This window comes from Podarcis filfolensis (assembly GCF_964270895.1).
Source record: "Podarcis filfolensis genome assembly, chromosome: 12".
Lineage (NCBI taxonomy): Eukaryota > Metazoa > Chordata > Lepidosauria > Squamata > Lacertidae > Podarcis > Podarcis filfolensis.
The window spans coordinates 11,754,690-11,772,294 of record NC_139614.1 but is presented as its reverse complement, the minus strand read 5'-3'; the positions used below and the strand labels follow the sequence as shown (position 1 = coordinate 11,772,294).

The 17,605-nt window shown below is 45.3% G+C and overlaps 2 protein-coding genes across 3 annotated transcripts in view; one reads left to right on the top strand and one right to left on the bottom strand.

Moving 5' to 3' along the window:
- Window positions 1-6,504, bottom strand: part of LARS2 (leucyl-tRNA synthetase 2, mitochondrial) — a 67,465-nt gene extending 60,961 nt beyond the window's left edge. The window contains exons 1-3 of one of the 2 annotated variants that reach the window (XM_083577721.1): window positions 6,377-6,504; window positions 3,069-3,324; window positions 2,781-2,909 (exon numbers count right to left, since the gene is read on the bottom strand). In XM_083577721.1, the coding sequence (XP_083433847.1) occupies window positions 2,781-2,909; window positions 3,069-3,302 (363 nt within the window). In that variant the 5' untranslated portion in view covers window positions 3,303-3,324; window positions 6,377-6,504. Of the gene's footprint in view, window positions 1-2,780; window positions 2,910-3,068; window positions 3,325-6,359 lie in introns of both variants that reach the window. The other variant, XM_083577722.1, reaches the window with a different exon arrangement.
- A 60-nt stretch (window positions 6,505-6,564) lies between these two features.
- On the top strand, window positions 6,565-14,693 carry LOC310745525 (uncharacterized protein). Its single transcript, XM_083578273.1, has 8 exons — window positions 6,565-6,649; window positions 8,333-8,501; window positions 9,414-9,512; window positions 11,262-11,331; window positions 11,502-11,700; window positions 12,347-12,499; window positions 13,321-13,378; window positions 14,399-14,693. Exons 2-8 carry the CDS (start codon window positions 8,334-8,336, stop codon window positions 14,504-14,506), a joined length of 855 nt encoding a protein of 284 aa, XP_083434399.1. The 5' UTR covers window positions 6,565-6,649; window position 8,333; the 3' UTR covers window positions 14,507-14,693.
- The last annotated feature ends 2,912 nt before the right edge of the window (window positions 14,694-17,605 follow it).

Sequence of the window (17,605 nt, the reverse complement as noted above, 5' to 3'; positions counted from 1 at the left end):
CCCCTTCTAGCCTCCTCTGAGGCTGATTCCCCTGAGCCGTCTCCCTCCCTCCGGCGGGCTTTAGGAGCTGGTTCCCCATCCGGGTCTCCTGCTGTCCCGCGCGCCTGCACATTTGAACTTGGCGCGCGCCCAGCCAGCAGCTTTCCTCCTGACCGTTTCACTGCTGCTGTCACTGCTTCCCCCTTCGGGGGGGCTAGCTGCAACTGACCTCCCTTCCGTTCCTCCACTCTCCGATGGAGGCGTGGTCAGCCCTGACTCCCTCTCTGGAGGAGACGCTGGCCCTGACACATGTGACTCTTCCCCCCCACTACGCTCTGGTAGGGAAACTGGTCCCGATCCTCCACTGCTGTTTTGGGGTTCCCCTCTGGCTCCTTGTTTCTGGTGCGTCCCCCCTGGGACCCCCCTTGCCCTGACCATCGGCGCCCCCTTCTGGGAATCTTCTGATTCGCTGGAGAAGCTCATGGAATCTCTCGGACCACTGTCATACTCCCCTACGCTGCCCTCGGATTCTTCCCCTTCGCTCTCCCATTCCTCTCTCCCCATTGCTCCTGCTCCTGATTCCCTGACAACAAGGTACAAAAATGGCTGACTAGAACACTAAGCCCAAATCTGTGGCCACTTATGTATATTATATAAATATACATCCTGTGGACCTTTGTATAAGGAGGACTACTGCCCATTCCTTAGTCTCTGCAGCAGATGTATTTAGCTGTTACTGTAGAGTTAACTGTATTGAAACAAAATACATTAGGGAAAAAACCATTTCAAGCCTACTCTCAATTATCCATAGATTAATCTCAGAAGCAGATGTATTTATCTGTTACCATGGAGACTAATGTAGCCTTCAAGATACATTTGGGGGGTTGGGGGTGGAGAGACATCCTTTCAAGTGCATTGTCTTTTAGCTCCTGACTGTGAATAGATTTAAAAGGTGTTATAAAAATGCACTTTGCTGAACTTGTGACAGGCCAGCATTCAAAGAGATGGGAGTGCAAATAAGACCAGGGACGTGCTGGAACCGAGGGTGTCAATGCTTCAATTTCAAGTAATAAAATATTGTGGGCAAAGTTACATAGACAGTTCTTTTCCTAATTTGTAAGCAGCAAAGGGGAAGGGGAATACAAATGTAGAAGGCAACATATGGACTGCTCCCACCAGTTCCTCAGTTTCTCCAGTTCCTCCAGTTCCACCAGTTCCTCGCTACTGGAACTGGCATCGCCATCCAGTAACATAGATCTGCAAGTAAAGTCTACAGAATTTGTATTAGGGCTACAACCTTTAGCTAATCGGCTAAATTAATGCCAGCGTGAATCAGGGATGACAAAAGTGGCGATCCCCAGATATTGCTGGATTCAAACTCATATCACCCCTAGGCAGCATGGTCAATGGTCAGAGATTGTGTAGCCATATCCAGAGGGACCCACGTGGGCTATTCCTGTTGTAGACAAAGGGCACATTTGCACATGCTATGCCATGGGTAGGCAAACTAAGGCCCGGGGGCCGGATCCGGCCCAATCACTTTCTAAATCCGGCCCTCGGACGGTCCGGGAATCAGCATGTTTTTACATGAGTAGAATGTGTCCTTTTATTTAAAATGCATCTCTGGGTTATTTGTGGGGCCTGCCTGGGGTTTTTACATGAGTAGAATGTGTGCTTTTATTTAAAATGCATCTCTGGGTTATTTATAGGGCATAGGAATTCATTCATTCCCCCCCAAAAAATACAGTCTAGCCCCCCACAAGGTCGGAGGGACAGTGGACTGGCCCCCTGCTGAAAAAGTTTGCTGACCCCTGTGCTAAGCTATGGCTCCTGTCTTGCATAAATTACAATTTCCTTTGTGCTACTGCACCCAGCTCCTTTGCTCCTGCTTAGCTCCTCTCTTTGCAGGAAGCAATAGTCCAAACAGTTCAATGCTCCCAAAGAAGTCAAGATTTCTTCCCCCTACCTCTCACACTCAGGGGGAATTCCAACAAACCAAGTTTTCCATCAGCCAGGCTCTCACCCTGGTTGAGAGTCATAGGACTGTCTCAAGCAGCACCTAGCCTACAGTTCTATAGCCTGACTGACAGCACGAAGCACCTTTGCCCCTACATCTCCCCAAAGTGGCTGACCTCGCTGCCTGCAGCAGGGCTGCTGTTATAGCAAGGCAGGCCCTGGATCACACCCCAACCCCAGCTGCATTCACTCAGCTAGTAATTACACACTCAGCCCCCCCCCACTACAAATTACAACAACACTGTTACCTGCAGCCAGATGATGCACAGGTCAAGCAACTATTGCAGCGCAAATAAACGCTGTTGCCGGCTGGGAGAGCAGACCACGCAGGAACCGGGATGGTGCAAAGCCACCCTCTCCTGGTTTGTCTGCTCTCCCTCTTGCGCCAGTTAGTTGTAAAATACGGCAAGTTTGCAAATTGTACGGGTTTTTAATCAGGCATTACCTAAGAGGAAGAAGTATTTGTTATATGCCCAGGTTGATGTATATTAGGATAAGTATGCCACTTTTAGCAGAAAGGCCTGGGTGTAGTAGAGAGGTAGAGAACACCACAAGCAACCTGAAGCAAGGAATATGCTGAATAATTACTTATAACACAGCCCCTAATTCCGTTATAATCTGGTTAAGGTCCTCCCAATTTGTGCTTTGTGATTAGCTGTCATTAAATAAAGGTTTGAGGCTCGGCCTGTTTCTAAGTGTGTTTTGACTGTCCTCAAAAACAACAGACCACACATTTCCAAGCACCTGAAATATTATCTAAACCAATGTCAAAAGTTAACAGATACCTGAAATCCTCTCATTTTCTGAAACCGTGCTATCGTGTCGCTTATGGTGTAGACTCGAACATGGCCCATATGCAGCTTCCCAGAAGGATATGGAAACATTGACAGGACATAAAACTTTGGCCTTGATTTCTAGACAAAATCATAAGCAAAATCAAAGTCTGAAAGATAGAACTTGGAACAAAAACAGTTTAATTTTAAACCATATTTATTTATTTTTTTACAAATCACCTAATACAGAGGGACAAAAGGAATTCAAGAGCGCATGTTCAATTTTGCCATAATCCTTACATCTATTTCTGAAGTTTGGTCGAACTGCTCCTTTATTCTGGAACGCCACCAGCTTTCAACTTCCTTCCTAGTTTCCACTTTATAGCTTGTTTCCCACTTCCCGGTTTCGCTGAATATGGACCGAATGAATCTTGGAATTAGCTTTTTCTCCCACTTAACTGGGTTGAATGATCCATGTAATTGTCTTCTCCAGTGTTTGGGACACATGAGACATCTATGGTAAATGAACCACATTTTGCAGCTTATGTTGAAAGCCCTGTAAAAAAAATGGAATGATCTTAATTGTGATAACCAGCAACCTTGTTCTCTATTTTAACAAAATAGTGTTAACCTTTCTTAAGGCTTCTAGGAGCGAAAACAATCACATTTAAAGACAACAGTAGGCTCAATAGACTGATGAGGTTGCCTTCCTCTGTGCACATGAAAACTTCTCTAAGATTGCAGAGGCAGGAACATGAATTTTGAGTCTTATTGTTCGGAACTGTGATATTGTTTGCTGCTGTATGACAGCATATAGCCAGTGTTATTTCTATTTTATTATGAGAAACTTCTCTGAAAAGAAAACTGATGTGTCTTTATTCTTTAAAATAAAGCAATACAGGTGTAAGCCTGGATAAGAGGAGCCTGCATAACAGGAGACTAAGAGGAGATATGATAGCCAACTTCAAATATCTAAAGGAATGTCACATGGAAGATGGAGCAAGCTTGTTTTCTTCTGCTCCAGAGGGTAGGACCCCAACCAATGGATTCAAGTTACAAGAAAGGAGATTCTGACTAAACATCAGGAAGAAGTTTCAAACAGCAAAGAGCTGTTTGACAGTGGAACAGACTCCCTCGGAAGGTTGTGAGCTCTCCTTCCTTAGAGGTTTTTAAGCAGAGTGCTCCTGTCTGGAAGTTGTTTGGAAAAGTCCCAGCAAAGGAAAACCTACAGAAATACTCTAAAACAATTCAGCAGAAGTCAGCTTCCTCAGCAAGGAAGTGCAAAGAAAGAGCCTTGCCACCCCAACCCTCAATCAAGTCTAGCTGAGCCATCAGCCTCTCTCAGGCCATGACTTTAAGAACAGAAGCAGCAGCTGGGAAGGGAGGAGTTCAGGGATTAAAAAATAATAATAATTTTATAAGTTGTGTGTCTTTGTTTCTCAATTTGATCCTTTTACATGGTTTTGAATGTATTGCGGTATTTTAGGCATTGTGACTTGCAGTTATTGTTTAGTAATTATTTACTGTAATTGTTAAGAGTGAATTTCTGTTTCATTATTTGCTGATATTTTGAGAATTTTATTGTGTAGTATTATTTTCTAATAGTTTATTGAATATTTATTTTACATGTTCCATTTTAAACTTATGTTTTATTATGACTTTCTGTATAGGATCAGATTATTATAATAGGGAGTGTGTTCTTTGTTGTTTATTTTGTTGCTGTAAACCACCTTGCTTATAGTAATATAGAAAGGCGACATACAATTTAAAAGCAAAATGAAGTAGTTGAGATTTCTGAACTGCAGGGGATTGGACTAGATAACCCCTGGGAACCCTTCCAATTCTATGATTCTGGGATTTAAATGCCTTTTGGCCTGTTTATGATTTCCCCCTCTCTGCCTATGTGTATTTCTAGCTACCAACTTTGGGTTCATAGAATCATAGAATCATAGAATCATAGAGTTGGAAGAAACCACAAGGGCCATCGAGTCCAACCCCCTGCCAAGCAGGAAACACCATCAGAGCACTCCTGACATATGGTTGTCAAGCCTCTGCTTAAAGGGTTACAAATTAGATATCTAGTGAAGCCCATGAAAGCCAAGGATGCACCACTGTGTGTCGTTATCTTTGCTGCGCTACTGGACTCTCTTGAATTAAAGTCATTATTACTCCAGAATGCGGCAGATAGACTGGTGATTGGAAGCGGCTGCCGGGACCATATAACACCAGTCCTGAAAGACCTACATTGGCTCCCAGTACGTTTCCGAGCACAATTCAAAGTGCTGGTGCTGACCTTTAAAGCCCTAAACAGCCTCGGCCGAGTATACCTGAAGGAGCGTCTCCACCCCCATTGTACAGCCTGGACACTGAGGTCCAGCTCCGAAGGCCTTCTGCCGGTTCCCTCACTGTGAGAAGTGAAGCTACAGGGAACCAGGCAGAGGGCCTTCTCGGTGGTGGCACCGCCTTGTGGAATGCCCTCCCATCAGATGTCAAACAGATAAACAACTACTCAACTTTTAGAAGACACCTGAAGGCAGCCCTGTTTAGGGAAGTTTTTAACATTTGACATTTTATTACATTTTTATACATGCTGGAAGACGCCCAGAGTGGCTGGCGAAACACAGCCAAGATGGGTGGGGTATAAATAACAAAATTATTATTATTATTCACTGGCTCCAGGGATAGCTGATGAACTCCAATACTGAAACACAGGTTCTATGAGCTAAGGCTAGGCTCAAATTAAAGACCTGCTGTTTGGGGGCGAGGTGGAAAACTCATATCAGTTTAGGGAAGTTTTTAATGTTTTAGCATGTTTTTAATATTCTGTTCGGAGCTGCCCAGAGTGACTGGGGAAACCCAGCCAGGTGGGCGGGGTATAAATAATAAATTATTATATTGCAGAGGATCTGCCCCACACGTGAAGAGCAAAGGATCCCAATACAAAAGTGGCTGAGAAGAAAGGATTAAGATCAGAATTGCTATATTTGGATCATATATGAAATTACGTGCAGGACTCAATTTCATATATGAAATTACGTGCAAGACTTATCTCCGGAGGACCAGAATACAGGAAGTCACACAATTCGCTTAATTTGGAATGTATAACTGGCTTTATAAATCGTATTATGATTTGATATTGTAATAAAATGTCATCATTTTATTAATAATGAAAAATTAATAAAAATCCAATTTTTAAAAAAGAAAAGGATCCCATGCACAGCAGGTTTCCACCTTTGAGGAATTTGCTTCGTTTTGTTATAAACACCCCCGACCCTCCCTCAAGCTCCAAATAGCAGCTTAGCAAGTGGGGGCGGGAATACACGTATCTAAAGAAAAAAGGACCCCTCTTGAGCGCATATCCCAACCAGGCACACGATCTTGTCACACCCCGCTTTCCTTCCGCCCAGTTTCAGACGAAGGTCGGGGGGGGGAGAGAAAGTTGTTGCCTCGCAACTTTAAAAGCGCCCCAAAATATAATAATAATAATAATAATAATAATAATAATAATAATAATAATAATAATAATATTGGTGGTGTCTATTGCAAGCCGCCTAGAGAAGTGCTCGTGAAACAACTCCCCCCCCCCCTCACCTCCGGTGCTTGTTTACCCAAGAGAAAAGAGATAAGAAGGCTCGGGGCCCGAGTTCCAGCCAAGGGGCGGCTCGCGTGTATGTGTGTCCCTCACGCCTCGGACCGGCAGGGCGCCGCCATCTTTGCCCTCCTCGCGAGTGCGCAGGCGCGCGGGCAAGCCGGCGGCGAGGGGGCGTGGTCAAGCGGGGGAGCCAGCTGACGGGCGGGGCGGGGCAGCGCGCGCTGCTTGAAAAAGGAGGTTCCGGCCGCTGCGGAGCGTTTCGCAGGGAGAGGCGGCGCCGCGCGCCCAGGTGAGTTGACGGGTGGGGCGGAAGCATACGTGCTCTTCCTTCTTGGTGTGATGTGATGCTCGCATTTCCCCTGATCAGAGATAGTGAGAATTGTAGTTCAGCGGCGCCTCATACCAGCCAAGGGCGTAGCCAAGAGGGGGCAGTTGCCCTTTCTTCCTATCAATACAAATCAATACAAATATGAGATTCTGCCCGCCTCCCCACAACAAAATCCTGGTTGTGCCCATGGTACCAACTTTTCTCAAATTTGGGTCCCCAGATGTTGTTAGACTACAATTCCCATCATGCCCGACTGCTAGCATGGGTGTTTCCCAACATATTTTTTTTGGCCATGTCCCACCTAAAGGTAAAGGGACCCCTGACCATCATCATCATCATTTTTAATTTGTATACCGCCTTTCTATCTTACAATACTCAGGGCGGTTTACAAGCTGAAGAAACAAAAAATGTACATATTATAACAATCTAAAGCAATACAAAAATGTGATAATAAAACATAACTTTAAAATAGGCAACCTCCATCAAAAAAGTAACATTCAACAATCATTAGAATAGTATAAAATAATAATATCAACGTATAAAAGTAAAATAGAAATCCACTCAACAGTTACAAGAATATCTAAACTATAATCAATTTATAGTAAAGCCACAGTACATAAAACAATACAATACACATTGAGAAGTAGAGGGTAGAGCAAGGCAGGTGGAAGGAGGCCTTGCCTGATGGAGTCTCTCCCCTCACAGTTCTTCCTCCAGGCACAGCTTCCTTATGAGGAGACCCAGGGATGGAGGGTGGGGCAAGGCAGGTCCAGTTGCGAACAACTCTGGGGTTGCGGCGCTCTTCTCGCTTTATTGGCCGAGGGAGCCAGCGTACAGCTTCCGGGTCACGTGGCCAGCATGACTAAGCCGCTTCTGGCGAACCAGAGCAGCGCATGGAAACGCCATTTACCTTCCCGCCGGAGTGGTACCTATTTATCTACTTGCACTTTGACGTGCTTTCGAACTGCTAGGTTGGCAGGAGCAGGGACCGAGCAACGGGAGCTCACCCCGTTGCGGGGATTCGAACCGCCGACCTTCTGATCGGCAAGTCCTAGGCTCTGTGGTTTAACCCACAGCGCCACCCGCATCGTTAGACTACAGTTCCCATCATCCCAGACTGCTAACATGGGTGGTTCCCAACATTATTTTTTGGCCATGTCCCACCTAAGCATCTCTAAAATCCTAATACTCCCCTCCCTTGTGACATATAATTCTTATTATTCAAAACGGGAGCTCCTGTTCACGTGGAGGAAGCCTAAAAGGCCATTCACTGTTAATAACTCATTCTCAAATTGCCCCCCCCAAAATCAAATTGCCCCCCTGTGGGGCGTGTGCCCAATGTTGGGAACCACAGGCCTAGCCAGAGGGGAAGGGGGGACAGATCCAGTAAATAAATAAAAATATTTAACTAACTGACCAGTCACATTACAGATAGCTCGGCCCTGCCCCCCCAAAAAAGCAAAAATCCTGGCTATGCCCCTGACCGTTTGTTCTGCTAGCTAGGGGTGTTGGGTAGTCCAACATCATCTGAGGACCTGAGCTTGAGAAAGGCTGCCTTATGCTGACCACCTTGGATGAGGAGAGATGGAGGCTCGCTATGCTATTTCCCTCTATTTCTCTCTCTTCCTCTTTCTCTTGGCTTAGGATGTCTCGAAAGAGCCGCAGAGTTGTCAAATTGGCATCCAAGACTCCTCCTGAAATGAGGATCAAGGGGGACTCTTCGTGTAGTTCTCCTTCCTTGGATTACAGCACCTTGAAGAGGACGGAATTGCAACAATGGTGTAAGAAGTTTGGCCTTCGTGCTACAGGGAAGGTGAGGGGACGCCGCCACAGTTCATACCGAACCTCCTGCCCTGTCCTCATCCCACTATTGGAAGTTAAGTGGGAAAAGAAACTGCACATTTCCAAATTTCTGTTTGGTTATATCCTCATTGTGAACAGTGATGAAGGAAATCTTCTTTTCTCAGTCCAGGAAGCCCTGTCTATTCACAAGCAGCAGCAGCCATTCTCTCAGCCTAAGGCAGAATACATTTTGTGGTAATATCTAGCTTCTAATAATTAAAGACATTTTGATTTCCAACATGCTTTCCCAGCTGGATGAATGGGTTTTGGCTATATATCTCCATTACATTATTTTCTTAAATATTTCTGCTGCCTTTTAGTTGTTTTTATTGTGTCTTGTACAACACCTTCAGATGTGTGTGAGGAAGATGGGTAGTAAATTAATAATAAGCAGCTACTCCAAAGGTTGCTTTCCTCATATCTATTCCTTATTTCCTTTGGTATTCTGTCTGTTAAATTATGAATCTGTGGTCAGGGTCTGTCTTATATTTTAGCTTATGTGCAGCACTTAGAAAATCACCTGTGCTTTGCAGCTGTTAATAATATATTTTAAAATAGTTCTTAACCCAAAGATCCCTGATAAATAGACTGGCATCATTTACCTGGTTGGGTTGGGAGCCGAATGCCCTGTCACAGCCCAACACTGACATACAGTATGCTCTTTTCCCAGCTCAGTGTCCTCAGTAGGTACAACTAGCTGCCATATTTATTTTCCACAATGCCCTTCAATTTGTGGCATTGTGGGGAGCTAACAGCTTCCAGTGCTTCCAGCCTCTCTTGCCAGGCAAGCCTTCCACTTTGCCCAGGAATGTCTCAAACCAGGACTGGCCCAGATCTAGGGTTAAATACATACTTATTTCCCTTTCTCCACCCCGCTGCCCAGAACGCAGAACTTGTGGAAAGGCTGAAAGCCTTTCACAGAGACCCTGAGCCAACAGCAGAAGAAACAAGTAAGACTGACGTGACTCTCCACGATCCTGAGGTAAGTAGCTCCAGGTCAAAGATGGTGGGGCCTCAGATATCCATGTGCTGCATAGATCAGCCATGGATGGAGTGGGGAAATGCAAGTCTATGTTAGAAATAAGATCCTGGTTTCTGGGTGGGATAAGAAAATTAGGGGTATGGAACATAAGAAGAACCTCCTGGGTCAAGCTAAAGGCCCATTTTGTCCATCACTCTGTTCTCAATGGCCAACCAGATGTCAATGGGAAACTCAAAAGCAAGATCTGAGTCCAATAGCACTCTCCCAAGCTGCAGTTCCAAGCAACTGGTGTCCAGAGGCAAACAGTGGAGGTAGAACATGGGGTGAGGAACCTTTTTGGCTCTTAGGGCAAGATCTTTATCTGATTCCTCCTCCCTACAGGCCAAATTTGACTGGTGGCTGAGACATCCCACCAGTCAAGCACCTGACGTCATTGTGACTTTGTTTATTTTATCTGGAAAAGTATTTATAAACCACCCCTTTGCAAGGGGTCAAAGCAGTGTGCAGCAACCTAAACCTTTAGGAGCGATGCAGAGAAGGGTTACATGATTGACAGGTGGGTTATCCTGCTCATCTGTCAAAACGCCTTCTGTGGGGTTTCCAAGGTGCATTGTAAGGAACCGCAGGCTCATCTGCGGAGTTAACCTCGGAACAAGTGCCATTGCAGGCCTCGGCTTGGCAAGCACCAAGCCAAAGGCCAGCAAAGTTTTGGCCGCATGTGCAGAATTGAACCTACCCATCAACTGCCGTACATCAGCTGACTGACAGATGGGTGTGGCTTGGGGGAAATGGCCTTGCAAGCCAAACTGAACCCCTGGCGGGCCAGGATTGGCCCGTAGGCCAAAGGTTCCCTACCTCTGAGGTGGAACAAAGCTGAAGGGAGTAGAAAGGGACTGATAAAAGTAGGGTTACCAGACATCCCTGGTTCCGGGGACAGTCCCCAGATTTGCAAATCTGTCCCTGGACAAATTCCATCCTCAGAATGTCCCCAGATTTGCAAATCTGTCCCCAGGAAACGTGGCAGCGGCAGCCTCAGCAGCCCGGAGCCAGCCTAGTAGCACAGTTGGCTCTGGCTGGCTTCAAGTGCTGTTTGCTGCTCGCTGCCATGGTGCCCGCCATTTTTCCTTGCCAGAAGTCCCCATATGATGTGTTGCGCACAAGATATGGAGGTTTCCTGGAGGCAAACTGGCCGGCGCCACGGCAGCAAGCAGCTCCTGAAGCCAGCCAGAGCCAACTGCACTACCAGGCTGGCTCCAGGCTGCTGACTGCCGCTGCTGCTGCCACTGCTGAAGGGGAACTGGGGACGTCCAGCAGTACAGATCTCCTGCCCCCTGCCCCCTTTGTTTTGACTGATCGGGGTAGACTCGGGAGTTGCAGGTGGGCGGCCATTGCCCAGTATTTTAAAAACTCTGTGCATATATGTTTCACAGGGTGCGAAAGAAGGGCTTTGCACCTTTGTACAATATGCATGTGTGCTTGTTTTGGATCTTTTGCCTCACCATCCCCACTACTGACTCCCTGTTGCTACTCAGCTTCAAAAAAAAAAAAAAAAAAAAAAAGTGTCCCCGGATTCATTGAAAAAAATCTGGTAACCATATGATAAAGTGTCCAAAATAGTGCAAAGAAAAAGGGGAAATTTCCTACTTTAGTCATGGGGGAGTCATGGTTTTAGGGGATGAGGGAAAGCATAAAGTTGAGAGTGAAGGGGTGAAGCTGAACTGTCACTAACACTAACACACCCCCTTCCAGACCCCTCTGACAGTCCCTCCTCTGGACCTGGCCAAGGATGTAAAAACTGAGCCCTCTGCAGAGAAAGCAGGTGACTAGTTGTTGTTTTTTAAGGAAGGGGCTCTACGTAAGTCTTGAAAATAAGAGCAGACTGGTGGGAGGAATCTGAGGCTGTGCAGAACGGGGTTTGAAGAATATCAGTGAAGGCAGGCCTGCCGAGATGGGCTAGGTTAAGCCGGCCCTACTTTTCTTTTTTTTTAGATGTTATCCATGGTTGGTGTGTGGTTCACGGCATGGTGCTGTACCACCCTGTGTCCAGCTGGGCTCCTCTGTTGCTCCGCGGAGGTTCTGTGTGCGTCCAGGATGGGGAGGACATTGTCCCCTTTCAGCTTACCCCGCTCACAAGCCCTGTCCCTGATGGCTTCTCCGACAACTACATCTGTGAGAGCTGTGTGCTCAGGTAATAATCATAATCATAATCAATTTTATTTATATCCCACTTTCCCTGGCCAGAGCCGGGCTCAGGGCGGCTAACACCAGTAAAAATAGAATAAAAACATAATAGGGGGAAAAACCCAATTTAAAATACAGGTTAAAATGCAGTTTAAAGCGCAGCCTCGTTTTAAAAGTAGCCCATAGATCAAAACCATAAGGGGAGGGAAACATAAGGGTCAGACTGAGTCCAAACCAAAGGCCAGGTGGAACAGCTCTGTCTTGCAGGCCCTGCAGAAAGATGTCAAGTCCTGCAGGGCCCTAGTCTCTTGTGACAGAGTGTTCTACCAAGTCGGGGCCAGTACTGAAAAGGCCCTGGACCAATCTGACCACCTTGTGACTTGGGACCTACAAAGTGTTGTCCGCGGGGCATACCAGGAGAGGCAGTCCTGTAGGTACGTGGGTCCTAGGCCGCAAAGGGCTTTAAAGGTCAAAACCAACACCTTAAACCTGACCCTGTACTCCACCGGGAGTCAGTGCAGTCGGTAAAGCACTGGATGAATGTGAGCCCGCAGCAAGGACCCTGTAAGGAGCGTGGTATCGCTGGCTCCTCTCCTTCCTGTAGATCCCCTTCCCCATTCCACCTTTAACCCGTTCCTGTTTCACCATCACAGGAACAGGGAGAAGCCAAAGAGATGTCCCACATGCCTACAAATACAAATGAAACGAAACCGGGCTACTTTGTCCCAGGGCCAGACTGTTCTTCGGGGGAGTATGTCTCAGTCATCATTCCTTGCAGGTGGAGACGTCTCTAAAGACAGAAGGAGGTGAATAGAGAATCCACAGAGCTGCCTTTTTCCAGACTATATGCATGTAGGGGAAATATGACAGAGTCTGACTCTTTCAGTAAAGCGATCAAATGCCTCTGGTTTCAGTTTTTGGGAATGGATGGATGGGACAGTGGGAGATGCATGAACTATGCAAAGTTTGAGAAATGCTGGTACTTGAGAACTGTGCATTGCCCAGGAGAAGCTTGGATTTTCACACACGTCCTGCAGATAAAATGAATAGTCATCAGAAAACGCCTTAGTATACCTGAAGGAGCGTCTCCACCTCCATTGTTCAGCCCGGACACTGAGGTCCAGCTCCGAGGGCCTTCTGGCGGCTCCCTCTCTGTGAGAAGTGAGATTACAGGGAACCAGGCAGAGGGCCTTCTCGACAGTGGCGCCTGCCCTGTGGAACACCCTCCCGTCAGATGCCAAGGAACTAAACAACTGTCTGACTTTTAGAGGACATCTGAAGGCAGCCCTGTTTAGGGAAGTTTTTTTATGTTTGATTTTTGTGTTTGTGTGTGTTTTTAATATCCTGTTGGAAGCCGCCCAGAGTGGCTGGGGAGGCCCATAAATATTAATAAAAAATGAATTATAATTATTATTAAATTATTATTAGTGGCTCCTCTTCCTTTCACAAGACAGTTGAGACCTTGTGTGCAGAATGGCAAGCCGGTCTCTTCTCCACACACCCCTTTTTTTGCTTGGAAATGCTTGTTGTAGTAGAGGGGAGTTAGCTTAGGATAGATCAGTGAGGTTACATCCTGCCACTTACCTAGTGCTTAACGTCTCTCTTCCACCCTCCCCTGGCTCTGCAGGACCTTTGAGATAAAAAAGCTGTACCAGCCCCAAGAGGACCAGGCTTACGCCCAGCGGGTGAGTCCCCGGCAGCAGTGCTGGCATCCATCTGACAAATGCAGTTGTGCAGCAGCGGGATGAGAGGCCGAGGTGCGGGAAAGGTGGTAAAAAGGTGATCTATGCTAAGGGTGCTTAGGAAAAGGTCCACCACACAGGCTTTGGGGGAAGATAAAAGGGGGAAGAGGAAGACAGTGTCCATGGCCTTGAGTTCCTGGGAGGAAAATCAAGAGACAAATACGCATCATCAACAACAAAGATGTGCCTGGGTATAGCACTCTAAGCAAAAGATTTATACACACAAAATAATTTGCCAGCCTTGATCAACAACAACAGAAGACCTCTGTGTTAAAATGCAATCTACAGAAATTTTAACTTGCAACCTGAAATATACTCAGAGTCGCAAAGTGATTTCATGCTATTTATTCAGCTCATAGTGGTGAGGAGGAATGAATGAATGAAAGTCCCCTCAAAGTATCTGCTTTATATACATTATTTACACAATGGGCTGCACATGATTGGCTAATTCCGGAATTCTACTGTAAGCCAATCAGGTTGTGGATTCACTTCTATCTGGAGCATGATTGGGTGGTTCCTGCCAACCAATCATACTGCTGCCTTGTTCTAGGACCAATCAGACTGCTGCATTCTGAATCCTATTGTTCTAGGACCAATCAGACTGCTGCCTTTTGGATTCTATTGTTCTAGGACCAATCAGACTGCTGCAGTTTGGATCCTATTCAACTCAGTACATAACACAACCATAAGGTGCTAAATTATTTTATGGTTGCATTTGTAGATCGTTTTGTATTTTGTATTTTTGTTCCCGTATTTTGTTCCCTGTATTTTGTATTCAGTATTTTTGTTCCCTGTATTTTGTATTTTGTATTTTTGTTCCCGTTCACAACTAGAGGTACCACTGTATTTATTTCCCCCAATCTGAACTATAAAATGGTGATTTTCTTGAGCCAGAATGAGAGTATTATTTGTTCCATTTGTGAATGGCAACCTTTTGCCCATTTCCCTTTTCTTTTCATTTAGGTGGATGGGATCCTTTCCCAGATGGCCAGTGGAGAGCTTGGTATGGACCGAGTGTTGCGTCCCCTCCATCCTTTGGTTGTTCATTCCCCAGCTCCTTTTGAGAGATGAGGAGTACCTAGAAAGTTGGAACTGGCAGCAACGGACTAGGGAGATCCAAGGAGCTCTATGATAGTAACCAGATAAATGTCTTTATCTAGTCCACAGTATGTCCTGTTTACCTTTTTTCATGTGTTGTAATAAACGTAATAGAAAATAAATACTGGATCATTCCTGCCACCATATTCTGAACAGAAAAGACTGTTTAGCCTGTTGATTTCCCTCCCCTTTTGCTGGCTGACAGTTCTGCGTCAAGGCCTAGCATCCTTTTTTGAAGGAAGTACAGTGGTACCTTGGTTTTCGAACGTCTCCGTTGACAAACGTTTCGTTTTTGAACGCCATAAACCCGGAAGTAAATGCTTCTGTTTTTGAACACGCCTCAGAAGTCTTAACAGCTTCCGCTGAGTGTATATGTTATTTTTCTCAATTTTCTCTATTAAATTGGCAGACTGCCCTTTGCGCCTCGGTTTTTCGAACGTTTCGGAACTCAAACAGTCTTCCGGAACAGATTACGTTCGAAACCCGAGGTACCACTGTATTCCCAAAGGCTAGGTAACAGTTGCTCTCTAAGACTTCCAGAACACCTTATTTTGTTTCACCTGTTCTTTGGACCAGGTGATCTAGGCAACTTTCTGCCAGTCCCATAGCAGCAGCTGGATCCTTTACAGACATGCAGGCACTGTCTACTTTCTTTCTTTTTTTACAGTCGTGAAAGCCTGCAACTTCCTGTTTGTTACCAAACATTTTAACAATGGGATTCTGCTTATATCTATCAGTTCAATGTGGCCTTCACTGTTTATGGATAGTAACTTAGGAAGTTGCCTTATTGACCACCAGACTATTGATGGTCCATCATCCATGGACCACATGGATCCAGAGTATGAGGGAGAGAGGGCTTTTGTATCACATGCTACCTGTTGTAGGTGTTTTAGACTGAAGACAATGGATACTAAATATTTAAGATGCCTGAAAGTTTTGAGTAGTATCTCTATTGCTCCCAGGGTAAGCTCTTCATGGCTATCCAAAGCCAAGTGAATTATACATACTTTTAAAAACTACTGGTTTTATTTAATTTCCATACTAATAAAAAACTTTTCTCACTTATTAATTTGAGGCCAGGACTATATGCTTTCTTGCCTTTTAGCTCTGCAAAAGTTGCATCACAAGTTAACTTTGAAAGGAATGGATGTCAACTGGTATAGGGAGATGAAAATCGAGCATCTTATTTCCCAAAAAATAGTTTGGGTTTTCCTGCCCCCCCCTTTATATGAAGTTTCCTTTTTTTTTCAAAATTGTGAGAATGGTCTAACAATAGGAGCTAAGATTTTTGCACCGAAAGCTTGTCAGCCTCATAGCAAATGGCTCCAGGCTACCTCTTCACAACTGCTTCATCCAGAAGACCTACTGAACAGGTAAGCTGACAATGGAATATGCCTTGTACTTCTGTAGCTTCCGATAAAAGCTTCTGGATGGAATGCCAAGATTCTGGGTTATGAAGTGGCATAGATCTGGAGACAAATGTGGAAGTTTGATAGCGCTGTGGGTATCAGTCAGACATTGGCTACCCTGGAGGGCATGGCATAACACAAAATGGCTGTCTAAAGGCCCCAAAGGCTAATTTTTGCAATGTGGACTCCTCCCGTACCACTCCAAAAATGTCACAGGGTCTAGGTCACCCTGTACGCCTATTGTGGTGGTACTATTCTAATTTCAGACAAGGGATGAGACTCCTATAGGAAAGAATTTCAGTTTTCTCCCCTGTGGGCCCTGGTCTAATACTACAGATGAGTTCAGAAAGAGTATTTCAGTGGATCCAACACTCTTAAAAGGGTAATCAGAGAAGGGCTTTAGGTTCTCTGTCCTATAAAGATCAGACTTTGAAATGACATTGTTGGAGAGTAAAGGAAAAACTGGTTTCTAAAATGTATAAATTATTAGAATGGGAAATGAAAGATGATTTGGTTAAGATTATACTGTGGGCATAACAGTGATATGTTTGCATGATTGAAGTTATGGAAAGTGGATATGAAATTTACTGCCTGTTATACTTTGAAAGGAAACTATATGAAAATGACGCATAGGTGGTCTTTTACACCATATCAATTAGCCAAAATGTCTTAAGACGATCAAATATGTGTTGGAAATGAAAACAGATGGAACGGTCACTTTTTTCATATGTGCTGGTCCTGTAAAAAGGCCAAGGGCTTCTGGGAAATGATATATAATAGGGTTGCCATATTTCAGGAAGTGAAAATTTGGACACAACAGTTGTTGACCCCCTTTTTTTTTTGCCAAATGCTGTCGTACCTTGGTTTTCGAACAGCTTAGTTCTTGAACGTTTTGGCTCCCAAATGCCACAAGCCCAGAAGTGAACGTTCCAGTTTGCGAACTATTTTTGGAAGCTGAACGTCCGGTGGGGCTCCCGCGGCTTCGGATTGGGTGCAGGAGCTTCCTGCAGCCAATCAGAAGCCACACTTTGGTTTTTGAACGTTTTGGAAGTCAAACAGACTCCTTTCGACTTCCAAGGTATGATTGTATCCCAAAAACATTTCGACATTTTGCCCTCTCTTAAACACTCCCTCCTCCTGATATGTCCTTTTCCTCCCACCCCACACCTGATCTGAGCTCTCTTTCTGTCATGGCCTGCCCCAACCTCTTTTTAACACCCCTTCCTCCCAATCCACTGCTCTTCTGCCTGCACAATCTTTGCATCGCAGCTTCACTGTGGCTGACGGAAGTGCGGCGTCTTCATCTGGATGTGCTGCACCCACTTCTGTGAATACCATGGTGGTAGAGGTCCACCACAATGGCAGTGGAGTCTATGGTGGAGGCTGGCTGCCCAGGGCAGTTGAGTGGTGGGTATATGAGAATGTCTATGCTGCACATGAGCATTTAATTTGCAGAATGGGTTGCCATACGCCCGGGTTTTCCCAGACATTTTATACGGCTACCAAAATTTCCACCCGGATGCAACTTTCGGCAACCAAATTTTGGCAATGTTCAGGATTTTCCGGACATATGGCAGCCCTGATATATAATAAATTTAAATTGGTGATTCTCAAAACACCCATAGCCTTTTGAATTAAAGAACCTTTTAATGAGGGTAAAAGA

Bases quoted from the DNA above. Each gene is read 5' to 3' on its own strand.
- LOC310745525 (XM_083578273.1), top strand. From the start codon at position 8,334: ATGTCTCGAAAGAGCCGCAGAGTTGTCAAATTGGCATCCAAGACTCCT. The intron at 9,513-11,261 runs GTAAGTAGCTCC...ACCCCCTTCCAG, and splicing joins TGACTCTCCACGATCCTGAG to ACCCCTCTGACAGTCCCTCC. The intron at 12,500-13,320 runs GTGAATAGAGAA...CTGGCTCTGCAG, and splicing joins GTCTCTAAAGACAGAAGGAG to GACCTTTGAGATAAAAAAGC.